Here is a 21,198-nt window from a genome sequence, read left to right as displayed (position 1 = left end):
TTTAACTGATGTAGAGGAGGGAGTAGTAGTTGGGAAGGAATAGGGAAAGCCCTTGACTGTTTCTTCAGAGGTATTTCTGTCACCTGGTTTTCCCAAAAAGAGTGTCAAGGAAGGTTGACTATGGGCAGAAAACCCCACAGATATTTAGTGGATGTACCATGTGATTTCACGCAGCATTCATTGGGGGAAATGATCCCTAATTGAACCTCCTGGAAACAAAATCTCTATGTACAGTACTGGGCTACTATCCATCAAAGAATTGTAGTAGCTGAAGTCCAGTTTTACAGAGAAATATCAACAATTAGCCCTCTTTGCAGAGTTCTCAGCGCCTCAAAGGAAGGAGTCACAATCATGTACAGTTCATTGGGCACAGGTCTTTTCCAAAACCACTCAGTTTGTGATTTTCAATCACTGAATAGCTTTTGGGGATGAATGGAGTTAATGGTTTCTGCTCCTCCAGGGGCTTATTTTAAACAAAACAGGTTGTATAACACATTGCCAAACTTTTGATGCTCTAGTCAGTCTACCTATGGTTCATATATTCATTGAGCAAAGATTTACTGGGCACTTATTAAATGCCTAGCCCTGGGGACACAGAGATGAACCATGAAAAATTTCCGCCCTCAAGTTGCTTAGAGTGTAATAACAGAGACTGATAAACAGACCATTAAAATGCAGAGAGATAAGTGCTGTGCTATGGTTAAGAAGAAGGGATTTGGTGATTTCTGGGAGCAAATAGTGACCAACAGGATACTAGTCTAACTAACTTCCTCAGGTGAATAATCCAAAAGAGTGGCTGCAAGTGGACTTCCAGAAGACAATGAAAGTCACAGGAATAACCACCCAGGGTGTGAAATCTCTCCTGACCAGCATGTATGTGAAGGAGTTCCTCATCTCCAGTAGTCAAGATGGCCATAACTGGACTCTGTTTCTTCAGAATGGCAAAGTAAAGGTATGCTGGTCTCATAGGAAAGGCACAAAACCTCCCCTAGAGCTTGACATTTAGAAACATAACAAGGTTGATATATGACCAAACTTTCAGGATAATTATACTGAATACCTATAGTAATAGGACACTATAAAAGGCATTCTGGCAGAACACAATGACTCCAAGCAAGGATGTATAATCCCAGGAAAGGACAGGGTAGAGCCAAAAGTTATTTATCCTAACAGATGTTGATGTCCTCCAGGATGACGGCAAGAATCAGAGGGATGAAGAATGAGAGTTATTTGCCAAATGCTGAATGATGTCTGTATCCTCATTCAGCAACTTAGATTCCAAGCGTCACTGACCTTTACCTTTAGTGACCCAGACAGTCTTCCTTCCTGGTGTGAGTTTGCTGGAGAAGTCAACAAATTAATTAGAGGACATGACATAAAGTCTTGCTATCCCATGAGTAACGGGAGAATGAATAGTTCTTTTCTATGATCTCTTTCATCTTCTTTTTCACCAAGTGTTACCCATGATGTGGTCCTAACCAGTCTCTCTAGTACAATCTCTTGCCACTTGCTCCTTTGCTCTCTAAGCTCCACCTGTACTCTTAAGTCCCTAAAAACAGCACGTCCCTAAAACTCTCAGGTCCCTAAAAACAGCATTTTCTTTTTCACACTAGGCTTTTGTACATACTGTTTCTTCTACCTAGAACATTTCTTCTACATACTTCCCATTGCCCTTTTCACCTGGATCATTCTTTAAGTCTCAGATAAACATCATCTCCTCCAAGAATTTCCTGATCCCTCAAGGTTGGATTAAAGACTTCTGCTTCTGGCAGTTCAGTGGACTAGACGATAGATAATATATACTATTCTAGAGGACATTCCCATTTTAAAAAGGGTATGTCTCTGATACATGCTACAATATGGCTGAACCTTGAAAACATTATGCTAAATGAAATAGGCCAGACATAAAAAGAAAAATATTGTATGATTCCACTTATATGGGTACATTAGTCAGGGCTCTCCAGAGAAATAGAACCAATAGGATGTGTGCGTGTGTGTATATAAAGAGATGTATTATAAGGAATTGGCTCACATGATTATGGAGGCTGACAAGTCCCAAGATCTGCAGGGTGAGTCGGCAAGGTGGAGACCCTGGAGAACCAATGGTATAGTTCTAGTCCGAGTCTGAAGGCTTGAGAACCAGTAGAGCTGATAGTGTAAGTTCCAGGCTGAAGGCCAACAGGCTCAAGACCCAGGAAGAGCTGATATTTCAGTCTGAGCCCAAAGGCTGGAAAAAGGCAATGTCCCAATTCAAATGCAGTAAAGCAGAAAGAATTCTCTCTTACTCAGTGGAGGGTCAGCCTTTTCTATTCCAGCTTCAACTGATTGGATAAGGCCCACTCACATTAGGAAAGGCCATCTACTTTTCTCTGTCTACTTATTCAAATGTTAATCTCATCTGGAAACACCCTCACAGACACACCCAGAATAATGTTTGACCAAATACCTGGGCTGTCCATGGCCCAGTCAAGTTGACACATAAAATTAACAATTACAGTGAGGTATCTAGAATAAGAAAATTCATAGAGACTGAAAGTAGAATAGAGGTTAACAGAGTTTTTGTTGGGGATGATGAAAATGTTTTGGGTCTAGAGAGTGGTGATGGTTGCACAACGTTGTGAATGTACTTAATGCCACTGAATTTTACACTTAAAAATAGTTGAAATGGTAAATTATATGTTATATATATTACCACAGTAAAAAAGGCTATAGTACTTACAGTATATACTTCTTAATGCATTGCTACACTCAATGCAGAAAGGGGAATCTCCAGCCTCCGCACAAATGACAGCAGAAAAACCCATGAGCTTTTATTTAAAAATAACGAGCTTAAATCAGAGCAAAGAGAGGTGAAAATGAGAAAATGTAAAATGGAGGACTTTTCCTAATGGAAAATGCTGATATTAGTGTTGTTATTGGGAGACTAAGCTTTGAGCAAAATGCCAGGAGACCTGAATGTGAGACTTCTGCACTAAGTAATGAACTCCAAAAGGAAGATAAAGTTGTTGTGGATAAGTAGCACCTCCTTTCTCAAGTCCACTCTAGAAGAAAGCACTCCCAGTTGAGGTCTCTAGGATTCTCACATATTAAAATGATAAGATCATGAACATAAATCAGCAACCATGCAAGACAGCAAGTCAATGTCGCTACAAGTGAGCAGAAACAATCCATGCAGATTTAGAATCTGAAGAACATCAGATACTGACATCATCAGATATATATAATGAAATAATTATGCATAAAGTATTTAAAGCAATGAATTATGGACACATAAAAATAGATGACAAATTATCCAAAATTATTAGGCAGTTTGGGGAAAAGCACCCAGTACTTTTAGAAATGAAAAATATAATTATTGAAGTTTAAAAATCAAAGAAAGACTTAGCAGATTAGACACAGCCAAAAAGAATTTAGTCAATTGAAAGATATATCTAAAGAAATTACCCAGAATGGAGCACAGAAGATGAAACATAAAAAAGAAATGAAGAGAGAGAGGGAAACAGAGAAAGCCTAACATATATCTAATTAGAATCCCAGAGTGAAAGGAAATAAATAGTGGAGAAGTGACAAACAAACAAGGATGCCCACTTTTGCCACTTTTACTCAACATTGTACTGGAAGTTATAGCCAGAGAAATTAGGTGAGAAAAAGAAATAAAATGCATCCAAATTGGAAAGGAAGAAGTAAAACTATCTCTCTTCGCCAATGATATGATTTTATATGTAGAAAATCCTAAAGAATCCACCAAAAAAACCCTATTAGAGCTAATACATGAATTCAGCAAAGTTGCAGGATACATAATCAACACACAAAAATCAGTTGTATTTATATATACTAGCAATGAAAAATCTGAAAAGGAAATTAAGAAAACCATTTTATTTATTATAGCATCAAAAAGAATAAAATATTTTAGAATAAACTTAATCAAGGAGGTGCAAGGCTTGTACACTGAAAACTACAAAGCATTACTGAAAAAAATTAAAGAAGACCTAAATAAATGGAAAAATGTCTGGGTTCATGGTTTGGAAGAGTTAATATTGTTAAGATGGCAATACTACCCAAAGCTATCTACAGATTCAGTGCTATCCCCATCAAAATCCCAATGGCCATTTTTGCAGAAATGGACAAGCTGATCTTAAAATTCATCTGGAATTACAAGGGACTCCAAATAGCCAAAACAATCTTGAAAAATAGCAAAGTTGGAGGACACAAACTTCCCAATTTCAAAACTTACTACAAAGCTACAGCAATCAAAACAGTGTTGTATTGATGTAAAGATAGACAGATAGATCAATGGAATAGAATCAAGGTCCAGAAATAAGCCTATACACCTATGGTAAATTGATTTTCAATAAGGGTGCCAAGACTATTCAACGGGAAAGGAATAGTCTCTTCAACAAATAGTGCTGGGAAAACTGTATAACCACATGTAAAGAATGAAGTCACCACACACCATATACAAAAATTAATTCAAAATGGATCATATACCTAAATATAGGAGCCAAAACTATAAAACTCTTAGCAGAAAATAGAAGTAAATCTTCATGACCTTGGATTTGGCAATGGTTTCTTAGATGTGACACCGCAATCACAAGCAACAAAAGAAAAATAGATATAGTGGACTTCTTCAAAATTAAAAACTTTTGTTCATCAAAGGACATTATCAAGAAATTTAAAAGACAACGCACAGTATGGGAGAAAATATTTGCCAATCGATAAAGGGTCTAGTATCCAGGATATGAAAAGAACTATTAAACTCAAGAACAAAAAGACAACCAAATTTAAAAATAGGCAAAGGACTTCAATAGGCATTTCTCCAATGAAGATATACAAATGGCCAACAAGCACATAAACATCAACATCACTAGTCATTAGGAAAATTCAAGTCAAAACCACAATGAGATATCACTTCGCACCCACTAGGATGGCTATAATTTTTTAAAAATACAGAAAAAAGTGTTAGCAAGGATATAGAAAAATTGGAACCCACATTACTAATGGGAATGTGAAATGGGGCAGCCACTGTAGAAAACATTTTGGTAGTTCCTCAATAAGGTAAACATAGAATTATGATATGACCCAGCAATTCCACTACTGAGTACATACCCGAAAGAATTTTAAAAAGGAAATTAAGAAAACCTTGTAAGCAAATGCTCATAGCAGCACTATTCACAATAGCCAACAGGTGAAAATGACCCAAATGTCCCTCAACTGATGGATAAACAAAATGTGATCTATCCATACAACGGACTATTATTCAGCCATAAAAAGAACAGAAATACTGATATAATTGCTCCAATATGAATAAAGTTTGAAAACATGCTAAGTGAAAGAAGCCAGACACAAAAGGCCACATATTGTATGATTACATTTATATGAAATGTCCAGAATAGGCAAATATATAGAGACAGAAAACAGATTAGTGACTACCAGAGATTGGAGGGAAGGGTGAATGGGGAGTGGCTTCTTAATGGGTACTGGATTTCCTTTTGAAGTGACAGAAATATTCTCAAACTAGATAGTGGTGAATATACCACATGCCACTGAATTTTACACTTTAAAATGGTTAAGCTGGTAAATTTTATGTTATGTACGTTTTACCGCAATAAAAAGAAGCCAGTAGACACATACATTACCATAATGAATGATGAACTGACAGCTGATTTCTAAACAATAATGAAAATCAGAAGATAATTAATGGTATCTACATGATGCTGAAAGAAAAATTTTGAAACCTCCCCCAAAAAAGAAAATCTAGTGAAAATTTCTTTCATGCATTAAAGCAAAAACTAAAAAATTTTCCAATATACACGAGTGATTTTACCACTCAGTAAAATCCTGCCAACATAAAAAATGAGGATATTTATTAACCTTATGACAATAAATTTGGAAAATTATTTAAAATAGATTAATTCCTAGTAAATATAACTTAAGAAAGAATAGAAAACCTTAAAACTCTCATAACCTTTGAGAAATTGAATTGGTGTTCAGAAATATTACTACAAAGAAAACTCCAGATCCCAGATGGCTATACTAAATACTCTGCAAATTTTCAAGGGAGAAATAATACCAATATTACAATGATTCTTCCAGAAAATGGAAAAAGGTTGTACATTATCCAGCTCTTTTTATGATAACAAAACCCAAGAAGAACAGTTTTATTAGGAAAATAATAGGCCAATTTTATTCATGAACATAGATCCAAAACAAAATATTAGCAATATATATCCAAGTTGGATTTATTCTAGGAATGCAAGGTTGGCTTAATACTAGAAAATTAACATAATCCATCACATTAATGGAATAAAGGATTATATGACCAATACATGCTGAAAAAAAGCATTTCATAAAATTCAACATCTATTGTTTTTTTTTTTAATTTTATTTATTTATTTATTTTTCCCCCAAAGCCGCAGTAGATAGTTGTATGTCATAGCTGCACATCCTTCTAGTTGCTGTATGTGGGACGCAGCCTCAGCATGGCCGGACAAGCGGTGTGTCGGTGTGCACCCGGGATCCGAACCCAGGCCGCCAGCAGCAGAGTGCATGCACCTAACCACTAAGCCACGGGGCCGGTCCCTCAACATCTGTTGTTAATGAAAAAAATTAGCAAACTACGACTAGAAGGGAAATTATTTAATCTGATAAAGGGTATTCACAAACATCTTACAGCAAATGTATTTTAGGTGAAACACAGAAATCTTTCCCTTTAAGATTGAGAATAAGAAAAGGAGGCCCACTGTACCACTTATCTGTTGCTGCATAACCAACTACCCCGAAACTTGGTGACAATTTTGAGGATCAGGAATTTAGTTTGATCTGGCTGGCTGATTTCTCTGTGATCCATGTGATGTCAGTGGGGATGGATGGACGGACGGATCTACTTCCTACATGGCTTCTTTGCTCACATGTCTGCCACCCTTGGTTTTCTTTGACTTTTCTATCCACGTGGTGTCTTTTCAGGGCCTTTCCGCATGTCATGGGCTTCTCACAACATGGTGGTCTTAGGATAGTCACTCCTCTTACATAAGAGCTAGATTCCAAGAACCCAGGTGGAAGCTGCCTGTCCTCTTGAAGAGGCCAGACCCAGAACCGGCACAGCATCACTTCTGCCATACTCTATCAGTGCAAAGAATCAGTGGCCAGCCCAGATTTAAAATAAAGCAAAACAGACCTATGTCTCCATGGGAGGAGTGTCAAAAAAATTCATAGCAATCTTTAATCTGCCACATCCACTTTTGTTAGAAACCGTATTGGATGTGCTAAGTGGTGCCATAAGATAAGAAAAAGAAATAAAATGTGTAAGGATTGGAAAAGATGAAACAAACTCTCATAATATGTGGAAGATATGATGGCATACATAGAAAATCCAAAAGAACCTGTCTGTCTGTCTGTCTATCTATCTATCTATCTATCTATCTAAATTGTTAGAATTAATCAAATAATTTTGCAAGGTTGCTGAAAACAAAATCAATACAAAATTTAATTGTATTTCTATATGCCAGAAACAAATAGTTGGAAAAATAGTTTAAAATAGCATTTAAAAATTCCAAGTACTGAGTTGCACCTTCTCGTCAGATAATAGCAGCTGCCTAAATCTCTCCATAGACTACTGTAAGTTTCAGTTTGCAAGTAAGTAGGAAATAAACATGCAAAGCTAGCTGCCCTAGCTCTAGAGCTCGCTCTGGAGAGAGTCCAGGAGAGACTGTGCAAAAAAGAGGAAAGGTCAGTGTGAGACCTAGTAGTGGTGAACACAGATAAAATCACTTCTGGAAAGAGATGGTCCTGCCTTGAGTGATGAAATACTAATATTTGAGACCTGCTGGATCATAGCATTGGCTTCTGGAGGACTGAAAGGAAAGGGAATGAGAGTAAGTGGGCCTAGAGGTGGCAGATTTGGAAAGGCACTGGTTCTGGTGAAGGGGGATACATTTCTTGGAGGCTTGGTGATGAACAAAAAAAGCAATCAAATGGTGTAAATTAAGTGTCCTGTAAAAGCAAAAACAAATCGCAAAAGCGCAAGACACAAACATCTTCTTGTCCCATCAATTAAGGAAATTGTACTTCACATTATCAGCAGTAGAGGGCTCTCCTGGATTAAGAAACCCCATAATCCGTCCAAACTTCTTATCTCTGCCTACATAAAATTGCTTCTTATTGCTGGAACAAGAAAATATGGCATTTCTAAATGAATAGAAAATGGCAGATGAGGTAAAAGGTATTATTCTTGATTTTTCACTCCCTCCTTCCTTGAAAACTCCATTGACTTTGGGCTTGGCAACAGGACTCATTTTGAGCAATGAACATGCTCAAATGGACATGCTCAATGGACATGACAGTCACCACTTCCGAACAGAAGCTTTCAATGTGATTGTATGTTTGCCTCTGCCATGAGATAAAAATGTCCAATCTGAGAAGACACATTGTATGTGAGCCTCAGCCTGGAACAGAGCTTTAACCAACCAACACTTTTTGAATATTCAGACTTAATTTTCCCAAACCTCCACCTGGTTCATAGGCGGGCTTACCTCCAAAATCCCAGAGTGGCAAGATGCCTTTTCTTAGATTCTCTCCCCTCTGCACCTGCTCCACCAGAGTCGCCTGGCTACACTAAATTGCATGCCTTGCTGTGTGGCTTTTGTTATCATTATAAAGTTGCTACTAACATGTGTGAAACCAGCTTATCTGACTCATGACTGTAGCTACCATTTATTGAGCACTTACTGTGTACTCTTCTTGTAATAGTAAATGCACTGACGAGAGAGTCAGCTGGCTGAAGCTTGACTCCCATATCCAGATGGCCCAACACACAGACGCTGTGTATAACTTAAGACAAAACACTCAGTTTCACTGAGATTTTGGCAAGTGGGTGAGAACATTCCAGATATAAGGCATAGCTGGAGCAAAGGCCTCCACAGAAGGCAAGCAGAGTGCTCTTAATTCTAGATATCATACCCGCTTTCCCAGGCCCGGATGTGTAGGACACAGAGTCATCCAGTCACCTACCAGGGTTCAATCCTGGACTACTGGAAACATGGACTACTCAATTGGAAGTGAAAAAAAAAGTCTCTGCTTTGTGATGGATGCCAAAAAGGGTGAGGGCCAAGTTGGGGGAGGAGCTACGGGTAAATGAGTGACAGAGTAGGAGGCCAATGGACCTGAGGAGCCTGGCGAGGGATGGGGGTATGAACATTATAATTCTTTTCCTGTCAGACAGCTAATAAATGCTATCTTTCCTCTTTCAGGTTTTTCAGGGAAACCAAGACTCCTTCACACCTGTGGTGAACTCTCTAGACCCACCTTTACTGACTCGCTATCTTAGAATTCACCCCCAGAGCTGGGGGCACCAGATTGCCCTAAGGCTGGAGGTTCTGGGCTGTGAGGCACAGCAGCTGTACTGAGGGAGGCCCAGGCTGTTCCCCAACTCCAGTCCAGCATCCTTCTCAGGCTTGCCTTCTACCTCTGAGCCCAGCCTCTGGGTTACTTCCTGCCCAGCACTGCCCATGGCACCATCAGTTTTCTATGTATGTAAACTATACAGTCCTAGTAGACACTGCCCTGAAGCCTCCCAAAGAAATTGTCATTAATCCTGCATTTTCTGGGAGTGTTGCATCCAATTTAACTCTTGCCCATTTGCTACAGCTGCTCCCAGCGTGCTCCCTCCTTCCATTTCTCATCTACACACAACTTTTTGAGCTAGAAGAGACTATTCTTGATTTTACTAATGGAGAAAACCCACCTGGAAAGTATTCTCCTCCTGACATGTTAGGTCTCTCACACAGCCACCACTTCCTCCTCTGTGGAAAAACAATGTGTTTCAAGTTGGCAGAAGATATTCATGATGTAAGCATTTCAGATTAGGCTTCATACATTTAAAATAAAACTCTCACTCGTTTATTATCCTGGTCAAGTATAGAGCAAAACATGTTTGGAGATCATATCACCACAGCCTTGAAGTCAAAAGGAGATAATATAAGAACTACTACATTAAAGTCTGTTTTTGTCTCCTTATAGATAGATATAATTATCTTATTTAGTCATCTTGGGGCACTGTTAGGGGCACATTCTTACCTCAAAAACTAGTTCCTAAACTGAGGCTTATAGATGGGATTCAGAGCCCCCAAATCCCCTGAAATTATATACACCATGATGTATGAATGTGTATGTGCATTTTTCTGACAGGAGTGTCCAAACATTTAATCAGATTTTTAAAGGAGCCAATGACTTTAAAAGAGGTCAGTTTAATCTCAGAAGGATATGGAAATTAAACCATTTGGTCATAATTCTAATCAACAAAAAAAAAAATAGGTTAGGATCACAGAAGTATTGGGAACCTTGAAATAAAATGACAATGTCCCCTTGAAATTTGTGGTGACCAAGAAAGGTAATGATTATAGTAGGCTTCTAAAGGACATATTTTTAATATTTCCACAGAAAAATGAGGAAAATCCATGGCTATCTGGGAATGGAGATACAACATTATAATTCTAATAATGCACTCATTTTACTCCCTCCCACAGCTAATTTCCTACTGAAACAACACAACAAAAATGTAACGGGAAATTCTATACCATGATTGAAAACTAGAGTCCCGCTTACACAGTTGAAATATGAAGGAGTCAGAAGAACATTGAGCTGATGAAAGCAGAGAGCAAACCCTCCAGTCTGCCGCATCCACCACACAAAAGGACCCCCCATTGTGGCCCATGTCGATAGATAAGGTTGTGAAGGGTTTGCTGCTCCTTACATCTGCCTGCCCCTTCATGATGACTACACAAACATCCCCTGCATGGTAAAGGGGGCTAGAGGTGAGACTAAGCCAGAGAGCAGTTGGAGGAAGCAAAGTTTGCAATCCAGTGCAATATGAAAACAGGGGTTCCTAGTATAAGAGAAAAATTTATTGCAATCTCAGAAAAGGCAAGAGAAGAGTTGCTTTTTTTTTTTTTCCATGGTAAAACATTTTCTAATAATCCTGCTTGACCCTGATCTGACCTTTTTGGGGGCTGGAACATAGCTGTCACAGTATAGCCACAATCCACAACTGATGAAGGTGCAAATGGTTTATAGTCCTATAAAATTCTGTTAAGGTTAGAGTTTAATTTACAGAAGTCAATAAGTTGTTTTGCTTTATAGCCTGGTAGAGAAGTTAATCCCAAAGGTGATATGGTTTTACTTCCTGTAAAAGGTTAACTACTCTTCTGTCTAACTTAATAATCTTGTTTTGGCGTTCTTCTCCCATTGAGTGTATACATCTCTATTTCTCAAGTGCTCTTGGAACCAGCTCTTTTGTCTTCCTGCTGATTTTCTCAATAATCAGTTAAATAAAACATTGACACATACAAACAAATGCCTTTGAGGCTTGTGTTTTTTATGCTGGAAATAAAAATGTGAACAATGATATTAAAAAAAAACAGAGGCACTAAATAGCAGGATGGACACTTTAGAAAATCAAATTGGTGAGTTAGAAAACCAGGTTAAATTGAATGCAGAGTAAAAAGTGATATAATTTATGAGAGGTGAAATAAAATTTAAAAAATTAGAAATGGAGCATTGATCCAGGAGAAGAGCTTACATAAGAGAGACACAGAGAGATGAGGAGTTGCTGTTCGATGGGTATAGAGTTTCAGTTATGCAAGAAGAATAAGCTCAAGAGATCTGCTGTACAACATGGTGCCTGTAGTTACCAGTCTCATTCTTCTACATTAGCCCTGGAATTTAACATTTTTGTTTTGTTCTAGTCTTTCTTTAATTCTGCCTTGCCTTGCACTAAGAGACTCTGTTGATCTGAAGATTCAAGTTTGTTTTATTATTATTTCATCTCAAAGAAATTTTCTCCTATTGTTTTACTTGACCACAGGAACTTTCAATTTTTATTGTGGTAAGAACACTTAGTATGAGATCTACCCTCTTAACCAATTTTTAAGTGCACAATACAGTATTGTTAACTATACGTTATTCCACACTATTTTATAAGGCTAGTTGAGTTATTTATAAGATCACTGAGATCATAGCAGGTTAATTATCAGAAGATTGGTGGCAAGATCACAAGATTGAATTGGCAAATTCAATCTCCTATGACAAATATAGTTTGTAACTTTAAGTGAGCAAATATAATTTACTGTCACAAATATTTTATCAAACATCAACTCAAGATTACAAGTCAACAATCTTTGAAAGATACATATTAAAACAAGTCTATCTCTCAATGTTATAGAAAAGCTTTATATCCTTCTTAATAAACAGACTGTATAGAAACCCAGCTTTATGATGACAAGATACAGATTAAGTGTAGACTTAATTTTAATGTTTACGAACTGACTGTAACCATTTCTAACCTTCTTCCCTGGCTATCTAATCAAAGAGTAGTGCCTGAATAAAATGTTCAAAACATCCTGTCAGAACAGATCACCTACAAAGAAGAAAGAATTAGTGACATTGGTGGTGGTCACCTGTTCTTTGTCTACCTGGCATCCCTTCCTTTGGGAAACTGCCCCCCCTCACTTCCACAGTATTCCTACTTGGTCCCTGTTTTGTGAACCAAGATTCCATTTTGTTCCTAAACTTTTTGAGTTTGAGTTGGGTTTCTGTCACTTGCAACCCAAAGAGTACTTTCTAAACTTCATAATTCTAGATTGCAATCTTTGATTCAACAAGACAGTGAGGAAACATTTACAGAGATGTGAAGAAAACATTTTCTCAACGCAATCCAAGAATTTTCCAGCCAAAGTATATATGTTCACGCATCTCTATTTTTATGCCAACTTTTCTCCTATGCACAACATCTAAATATCCAAGTGCCTACTGTACACTTTCCCTCATGAGTCCCATACATCATATTAATTGTCCTCTCTCCTAGATCGCCAGCATTTCCATTCACTGTTTGGATGACTATTCATCAAACCAGAAACTCAAGTGTTATCCTTGACATGTCCCTCTCCCTCACTGCAGCTTTTCCTATGATTCAGTAGGTCCTATCCATTTTACCTCAAATAGTTCTCAACTCACATCCAGCTTTGTCACTCATCACTCCTCCATCTCCTACTTTGCAATTGCTCTGATTTGTCATGCTCCCTCTTGCCTCCAGTCTTTTATAACACTGTTCCTTCTGTATCACACAATCTCTCTCTGACCCTTCACAAAACTAGCTAATTCCTATTCATCTTTTAGGTCTCAGCTTAAATATTACTTAAACATGATTTCCTCTGGGGAGCTTTTTCCTCCTGTGAATCCTGCTCATATTGGTTGCATGGCCCTCCTCTCCAGTGCTCCCACAGCAGCCTTATATCACTGTTTTGAACTTGCCTGAGGATTTCCAACCAAAGATGGTAAGTTGAATGAAAACCTAACCTTTACTCTCATCTGAAACTCCAATAAAATAATCATAAAATTAAAAGGAGAGGAGGAGCTCCATGAATTCTTAAGGAAGAGGAGACCAGGGTAACAAAATTTTAGAAAGTAGAAAGAATATATACAAGTGGTAACTAACTGAGAAATCCCTAGAAAGCTGAATCCTAGAATGTCAGTAGACAGCAAGAAGCAACTGGATTTACACTACAGAATCCTCCAAGATAGCCAGGAATTGGTGGCTTTGGGTAATTCTGGAAATGGTGAAGGTGGAGTGCTAAACTAAGAAACTGTCTAATTAGACCATTTGAGAAGTAGTTTAATCCTACAATCTTCTATTCAGCTTCACACAGTAACAGCAGCAGAAGCCTGGAGGTTTATTCTCTGGAGAGGGTAGGATAGAAAGTCTAGGAACTGGGAGACACCAGGCAAGGTTGAGGGTAGAGTCTATCTTATTGAAAGCAGAAGGATCAAGATTGCTTACTCAATCTTGTGCCCCATTAACACTCTTTCCTTTCTTACCTCACAGATAGGAGTTGCCATACTAGCAGGAGTAATTGACCCTGATCTTCACGAGGAGTTGGGGCTGCTGCTACACAGTAGGAGCAGAGGGGACTATGCTTGGAACTCAAGTGATCTACTAGGTCATCTCTTAGGACTAAATGCAGCCGTGAGGGCTGTGGCTCATCCCACTAACCCTCCTTTTGTAAGTTTTCTAGAGATTGTGACCAACCAGAATCCTGGGGAAGCTGTGGCAGAATGTAGTGAACCTAATGTGAGAAATAAGTGAATTCGAGTGGTGGAAGAGATAGACCATAGCAGATGCTGTAACTGTGCTACCTAGATCTCCTGGGATCCCTTTTACCAGTTCAGTGTTTGCACTTGTCCCCTCAACTGCTCTGGCTAATGGCTTCCACTTGCAATATTCTCCAGCGGACTGTCCTTGGGTTATCTAAGCTGCTTGACTCAAAGGTACTTGAGGGTTACTCAGCCCATTCCCCACCCCTGACAGACCAGACTGAGGACTGACTGGAGCAAGGGTACAAATCTTGGATCCTGAAGGCAGGACATGCTCTGAGGTGCAAATTATACTCCAGTTCACCCTATGAAATCAAGCTGAAGCAACATTTTATCTGAAACCACAATTTTGTATAGCTCCTTCCTTTTCCCTATCCCTCTTCCCTCACTGCCTCATGGGTTTCTTCAGAGTGAACTCCTTCAGTAAATTACATGCACAGGAATTCCCGTCTCTGAATCTGCTTCTAGGCAACCCAAACTTAAAATACTTCAATTATCAAGTTCTAAACACTTGTGTTAGTATTTTCATTGGAATTTTATTAAATTTATTGATTAATATATGGAGTGTTGAAATCTTTACAATATGGAATCATTCTATTAAAAACTGATGTGGTAAGTAGCCTCTAAGATGGTCCCGATAATCCCTGCCTTCTGGTATTCATGCTTTTATGGCATATCCTCCCTGTTGGTGTGGGCTGGACCTAGTAACTCACTTCTAATGAATAGAATGTGGCAAAAGTGATGGGATGTTCCTTCTGAGATTAGGTTACATAAAGACTGTAACTTCCTTCTTACTCACCCTCTTATTCTTTCTCACATGGAGCCCTCACTCTGAGCAAAGCCAGTATGTTGCAAGCTGCCCCACTGAGAGGCCCATGTGGCAAGGAACTGTCTCCAGCCAATAGTCAGCAAGCACCTAAGGCCTGACAACAGCCCCTTGAGTGAGCTTGGAAGGAGATTTCCTCCCTGTTGAGCCTTGAGATGATTGCTGTACTGACTGATAACTTGATGGCAACCCCACGAGAAACCCTGAGACAGAGGCGCTCAGCTAAGCTATGCCCAGATTCCTGACCCACCAAAACTGTGAGACAATAAATGCTTATTGTTTTAAGCTACTAAGTTTTTGGGTAATTTGTTATACTGCAATAAATAACAAATAACAAATACAAATATTGGTACCTGGAAGTGAGGCGCTTGCAAAAAAATAACCAAAAATATGAGAGTGGCTTCAGAACCAGTCACTAGGTGGAGTCTGGAAGGATTTTGAGGAGCAGGCTAGAAAAAGCCTAACTGGCCTTGAATAGACTGTTATTAGAAATCTGGATTTTGAGGATGTTGCTGGTGAGGGCTCAGAAAGAAGTGTGGAACATGTTATTGTAAACTAGGTGAAAGAGGATCCTTGTTATATAGTGACAGAAAGCTTAGCAACACTATCACCTTCAGTAACATGAAAAGTATGAAATGTGTCTAATGAACTGGGTGATCTAGCTAAGGAGATTTCCAAGTAAACTGTTGAAGGTGCCACCTGGTTTCCTCTTGTTGCTTATAGTAAAATGTGAGAAGAGAAAGATGATTTGTGAAGACTGTTAAACATGAAGGAACAAGGGCTTGAAGGTTTTGAAAATTCTCTGCCTCTCCAGACAGCAAAAGATGCTAAAAATAAGAAATGGCTTCTGAACAAAAATCACAGCTGGGGGCCAGCCCCGTGGCTTAGCGGTTAAGTGCAGTGCTCCGCTACTGGCGGCCCAGGTTCGGATCGGGGCATGCACCAACTCACTGCTTCTCCAGCCATGCTGAGGCCGCGTCCCACATACAGCAACTAGAAGGATGTGCAACTATGACATACAACTATCTACTGGGGCTTTGGGGGAAAAAAGGAGAAGGATTGCCAATAGATGTTAGCTCAGAGCCGGTATTCCTCAGCAAAAAAAGGAGGATTAGCATGGATGTTAGCTCAGGGCTGATCTTCCTCAAAAAAAAAAAAATCACAGCTGACTGATATCTCACCAACAACAATGAAAGCCAGAATACAGTGGAATATCATCAACGTACTGAAATAAAATAACTGTTGACCTAAAAGTGTATATTCAGCAACTGTATCTTCCAACAGTGAAGGCAAAATGAAGACATTTTCTGACAAACAAAATATGGAAGTGTTTGCCACCAACACACCTTCACAAAATGAAATTTTAAAGAATATATTTCAGTCATAAAGAAGGTGATCTCATATAGACTGTCTTAGATGCAAGAATTAGCGAACAAGAGAGAGTTAAAAATGTAGATAAAGCTAAATAAATATTGGCTAAATAAAACAGCAACAATGTCTTGTGGTAATAAAAATAATCCCTAAAATAGCCAACAGCATATAAGTCAGGAGGAGGAGAACAGAATTAAAGTGTTAAGGTCCTGTGGTTCAGAAGAGAAGGTAAAGATTTTGAACTGCTTTAGACTTTTCCCCACCATTTTAACTATTTTAAAGTGTGAAATTCGGTGGCTTTTAGTACATTCACAACATTGTGCAGCCATCACCTCTATCTAGTTCCAGAATATTTTCATCATCCCCTAAAGAAATCCCATACCTATTAAACAGCAACTTTCCATTTTCCCCTCCACCCAGCCCCTGGCAATGACTAATCTATTTTCTGTCTCTATGGATTTCCCTATTCTGGGCATTTCATATAAATAGAATCTTACATTATGTGGCCTTTTTGTCTGGCTTCTTTCACTTATCATAAGTTTTCAAGGTTCATGCATGTTGTAGCATGTCAATACTTCATTCTCTTTTATGGCTGAATGATATTCCATTGTGGATACACCACATTCTGTTTACCCATTCCTTTGTTGGTGGACATTTGGGTTGTCTCCACTTTTTGGCTGTTGTGAATAGTGCTGCTATAAACACCTGTGTACAAGTTTTTGTCTGAATACCTGTTTTCAGTTCTTTTGAGTTGCTGGGTCTTATGGTAATTTTATGATTAACTTATTGAGGAGCCACCAAATTTTTGCACAGCAGCCACACCATTTTAGATTCCCACCAGCAATGTATGAGGTTCCAATTTCTCCATATTCTCATCAATAATTGTTATTTTCCATTTTCTTAATGGTCATCCTAGTGGGTGTGAAGTGGTATCTCACTGTTGTTTTGATTTGCATTTCTCTACGGCTGATGACATTGAGCATCTTTTCATGTGCTTATTGGCCATTTGTATGTCTTCTTTGGAGAACTGTCTATTCAAGTCCTTTGCCCATTTTTTAAATTGGGTTGTCTTTTTGTTGTTGAGTTGTAAAAATTCTTTATATATTCTTGATACTACACTATTAGAAATATGATTTGGGAATATTTTCTCCCATTATATGGATTGTCTTTTCATGTCCTCACAGTGTCTTTTGATGCAAAAAAATTTAATTTTGATGAAGTCCAATTTATTTTTTCTTTTGTTGCTTGTGCTTTTGGTGTCATATTTAAGAAACTATTGCCAAATCCAATGCCATGAAAATTTACCTCTATATTTTCTGCTAAGCGTTTTAGTTTTTGCTCTTATATTTACGTATTTGACCCATTTTGAATTAATTTTTGTATATGAGGTGAGGTAAGGTTCCAACTTCATTCTTTTGCATGTGGATATCCAGTTGTCCAGCATGATTTATTGGAGACATGGTTCTTTCCTCATTGAATAGTCTTGGCACCCTACTCTTGTTGAAAATCAATTTTCCATAAATGTTTAGGTTTAGTTCTGGATTCTCAATCCTATTCTATTGATCTATATGTCTATACTTATGCCAGTATAGTATAGACATATAGTATAGTATAACCCACACTGCTTTGATTACTGTAGCTTTGTATTTAAGTTTCAAAATTGGGAAGTGTGAGTCCTCCAACTTTGTTCCTTTCTTTCTGGATTGCTTTGGCTATTTAGTATCCCTTGGAATTCCAGATGAATTTTAAGATCAGATTGTCCATTTCTGCCAAAAAAAAAATGGCCCTTGGGATTTTGATAGGGGTTGCATTGGATCAGTAGATTGTTTTGGGCAGTATTGCCATCTTAACAGTATTAAGTCTTCCAATTCAACATAAGAATTTTAAACAAAGAAATAAAATTGTTATTATTCCCAGACTGAAATAGTTGTGTATGTTGAAAATCCAAAATAATCTACAGATAAGTTATTCAAATTAATAGATCAGTTTAGCAAGCTTTCTTGACAGAAGTTCAATATGAAAATTGTATGTCTATGTGCCAGCAACAAAGGTAGAAAATAAAAATTTTCAAAGGTAACATTTACAATAGCATCAAAAATATCTAACACCTAGAAATAAATTGTATGAAAGATACCCAAGAACTCTAATTAGAAAACTGTAAAATTTTATTGAGAGACCTAGATAATTGGGAGGATGTACTATATTCAAGGATTAGAAGATTCAATATTATAAAGATGTCAATTCTCCTCAAACTGATCTATAGATTCAACACAATCTCCACGTAAATTCCAATATTTTTTCCTGGTGGAATTCAAGTATGTGGAAATGTAAAAGGCCAAGAATAGCCAAAATATTCCTGATACCAGATAGAAAGATTTATTTTAAAGCCACAGCAATTAACACCATGTGGTATTGGCACAAGGATAGACCAATAGACCAGTGGAACATATTAGAGTCCAAAAGTAGATCCATAGATATATTGACACTTGATTTATGACAAAATAGCTCTCTAGAGCAGTGGTACTGGGTCAATCAGAAATCCATATGAAAAAGTGAAATTTGACCCCTTCCTCACACTATACAAAAAAAAAATCAATTCCAGATTAGATAAAGCTCTATGAACAGCAAACAATAAAAATTCCGGGAGATAACAGCTTTGGGTCATGCATAGATTTCTTAAACAGGACCCCAAAACCACTAACCATGAAAGAAAAGATTGATAAATTTGACCACATTTATATTCAGATCTTCTGCTCATCTACAGGGTGGGAGAAGATATTTGTGATATGTACAGTTGATAAATGGATATGTAGCAGTTGGAACGCTCTTATGCTGTTTGTGGTATAATTATTTTGGAAAACAATCTGGCATTATCTACTAAAGTTGAGCATACAGATACCCTATGGCAATTCTGTTGGATGATAACCTAGGAGTAGAGTTGCCATGTGAACCAAGAGACAGGGCAACACTATCCATAACAGCTCCAAACTGGAAGCAACCCTTATTGTAGATATTTCTTAGTGGCTCATTTGAATTTGTGGTGTAGTATTCCATAATATAACGTAGACCACAATTTATTTATCCATTGCTTTTCTGATAGAATGCTGATACATCATTTATGCCAGTTCTTCTATGGAAGTGATCATCTTTCTTAAAAAATTAATTTGTAAGTGTTCTTTGCATGTTAAGAATATTATTATCTGTCACATATGTTATAAAATGTATTACCTAATTTGTCATTAATCTTTTATCTTTCTTTAGAGTATTTTGCTGTATGAAAGCTTCATATTTTATGCAATAAATTTATCAGTATTTTTATTTATGGCTTTTGGGTTTTATGACATGCGTAGAGTAGCTTTTTCCACACCAAGATTATAAAAATGTCCACCCATATTTTATTCCAATATGTATATGGTTTTATTTTTGTTTAGTCCTTGATCCATCTAGAATTTATTTTTCTGTGTGTAGGGCTCTGACTTCAGTGCATCCAAATGAAGAGTCAATCATCATATTAAACCATGTCTTTTTTCCACACTGATATGAAATGCCACCTTTATCATCTATTAAAGTCCCATATATACACTATTATAAGGTGTAGTAGATACCACGCGGCAAATAAAATATCTTAGAATTCTTCAAGCTTAAGAGGATACAGCTACTGTGAGAATGGGTTTCAGTATCAACACAGATATTTATGCATAGACAGAAAAAGATGTCTGTATGTTTAGCTGTCAAATAGAGACTGGGAGAGGGTCAAATGCAGTAAATGATGTCACAAGGAGTGATAGAATTCTATTTGGAACTTCAGAGACCTTAGAGGAAGACTCTGGCCAGCTTCTTCTGAAGACTGCTGCACTCTGAGGCCTCATTCACTGGCTTCTTTGGATTCCTTGGTGCTAAGCCAATTTTCAGGTAAGTGACTTCCCAACTGACACAGGTCTCTTTAAGCCCTATCAAAAAGTGGATGAGTGTATCAATTATACGTCTTAAGTAATAGAAAGTGCAAATTATAATGGCTTAAACAGGGGTTTATTTTTCTCACATCAAGCAATTCAGAGGTGGGAAGATAGAGGTGTTGGTTTAGTGGCTTGAAATGATCAGAGCCAGAAGAGATGTCATTTTCTTGGCCTTCTCCTCATGCACATTGCCTCATGGCCACAAGATGGCTGCTGCAACAGTTAATGTTTGAGGCAGCACGAAGGGAAAATGGTAGCTCTATCTTTTTTATCAAGACAGCAAAACATCTTCCCAGAAGCTACTCATCAGATTTCCGTTATGCTTCAACAAAGCAGGATCTCTTTGGCTACTCAGTGGAAAAGAGGCTGAAGGGAGGCAAGGATGGAAGAAGGGAGACAGCAGTGATGGTGGGTAGTAGTGGAGGTGGTGAGAAGTGGCAGGATTATGGATACACTTTGTAGATAAAGCTAGCCAGACTTTTCTGCTAGATCAGATGTGGGAGTGAAAAAGAGGAGTCAAAGTTTTCACCACAGATTTTGGCCTGAACAACTCAAAGAGTTTCCACTAATTGAGTTAGGGAAGCCTGAAGGGAGATCTAGTTTAGGAGGGAATGTCAGGTATCTGACCTGACAGAGAACAGTAAATTTTTGTTTTGTGTTGTTTTGGTTTTTGGAGTGGGATACATTTTGCTTTGGAAACTGACCACATTCAGGATTCAAGTGTCAGCCCGTGAATTATTCTTGTGTTCGTGACAGGGGAGAAGCTTTTTGCAATAAAAACTAAACCACCACTTTCTAACTTTTCAGACAAAGCTACCTAACCTTGGAAAGAGCGGAGGAAAAAGCAATCTCCCCTTGTCCGAGTGAGCTAGGAGGACAGCTGAGTGGCCCTCAGGAGAGTCC

General features: G+C 38.0%; 1 protein-coding gene across 2 annotated transcripts in view; it reads left to right on the top strand.

Annotated features, from left to right (window-relative positions):
- Positions 1–11,331, top strand: part of F8 (coagulation factor VIII) — a 153,241-nt gene extending 141,910 nt beyond the window's left edge. For both annotated transcript variants that reach the window (XM_014779576.2, XM_087427463.1), the window contains 2 exons: positions 776–952; positions 9,246–11,331. In XM_014779576.2, coding sequence (XP_014635062.2) covers positions 776–952; positions 9,246–9,401 — 333 coding nt within the window. In that variant the 3' untranslated portion in view covers positions 9,402–11,331. The remainder of the gene's footprint in view (positions 1–775; positions 953–9,245) is intronic.
- The last annotated feature ends 9,867 nt before the right edge of the window (positions 11,332–21,198 follow it).

This window comes from Ceratotherium simum, chromosome X (genome assembly GCF_057802395.1).
Source record: "Ceratotherium simum simum isolate JZ-2026a chromosome X, ASM5780239v1, whole genome shotgun sequence".
Classification (NCBI taxonomy): Eukaryota; Metazoa; Chordata; class Mammalia; order Perissodactyla; family Rhinocerotidae; genus Ceratotherium; species Ceratotherium simum.
Note: the sequence above shows the minus strand (reverse complement) of the source record. Positions and strands in the feature narration are given on the sequence as shown.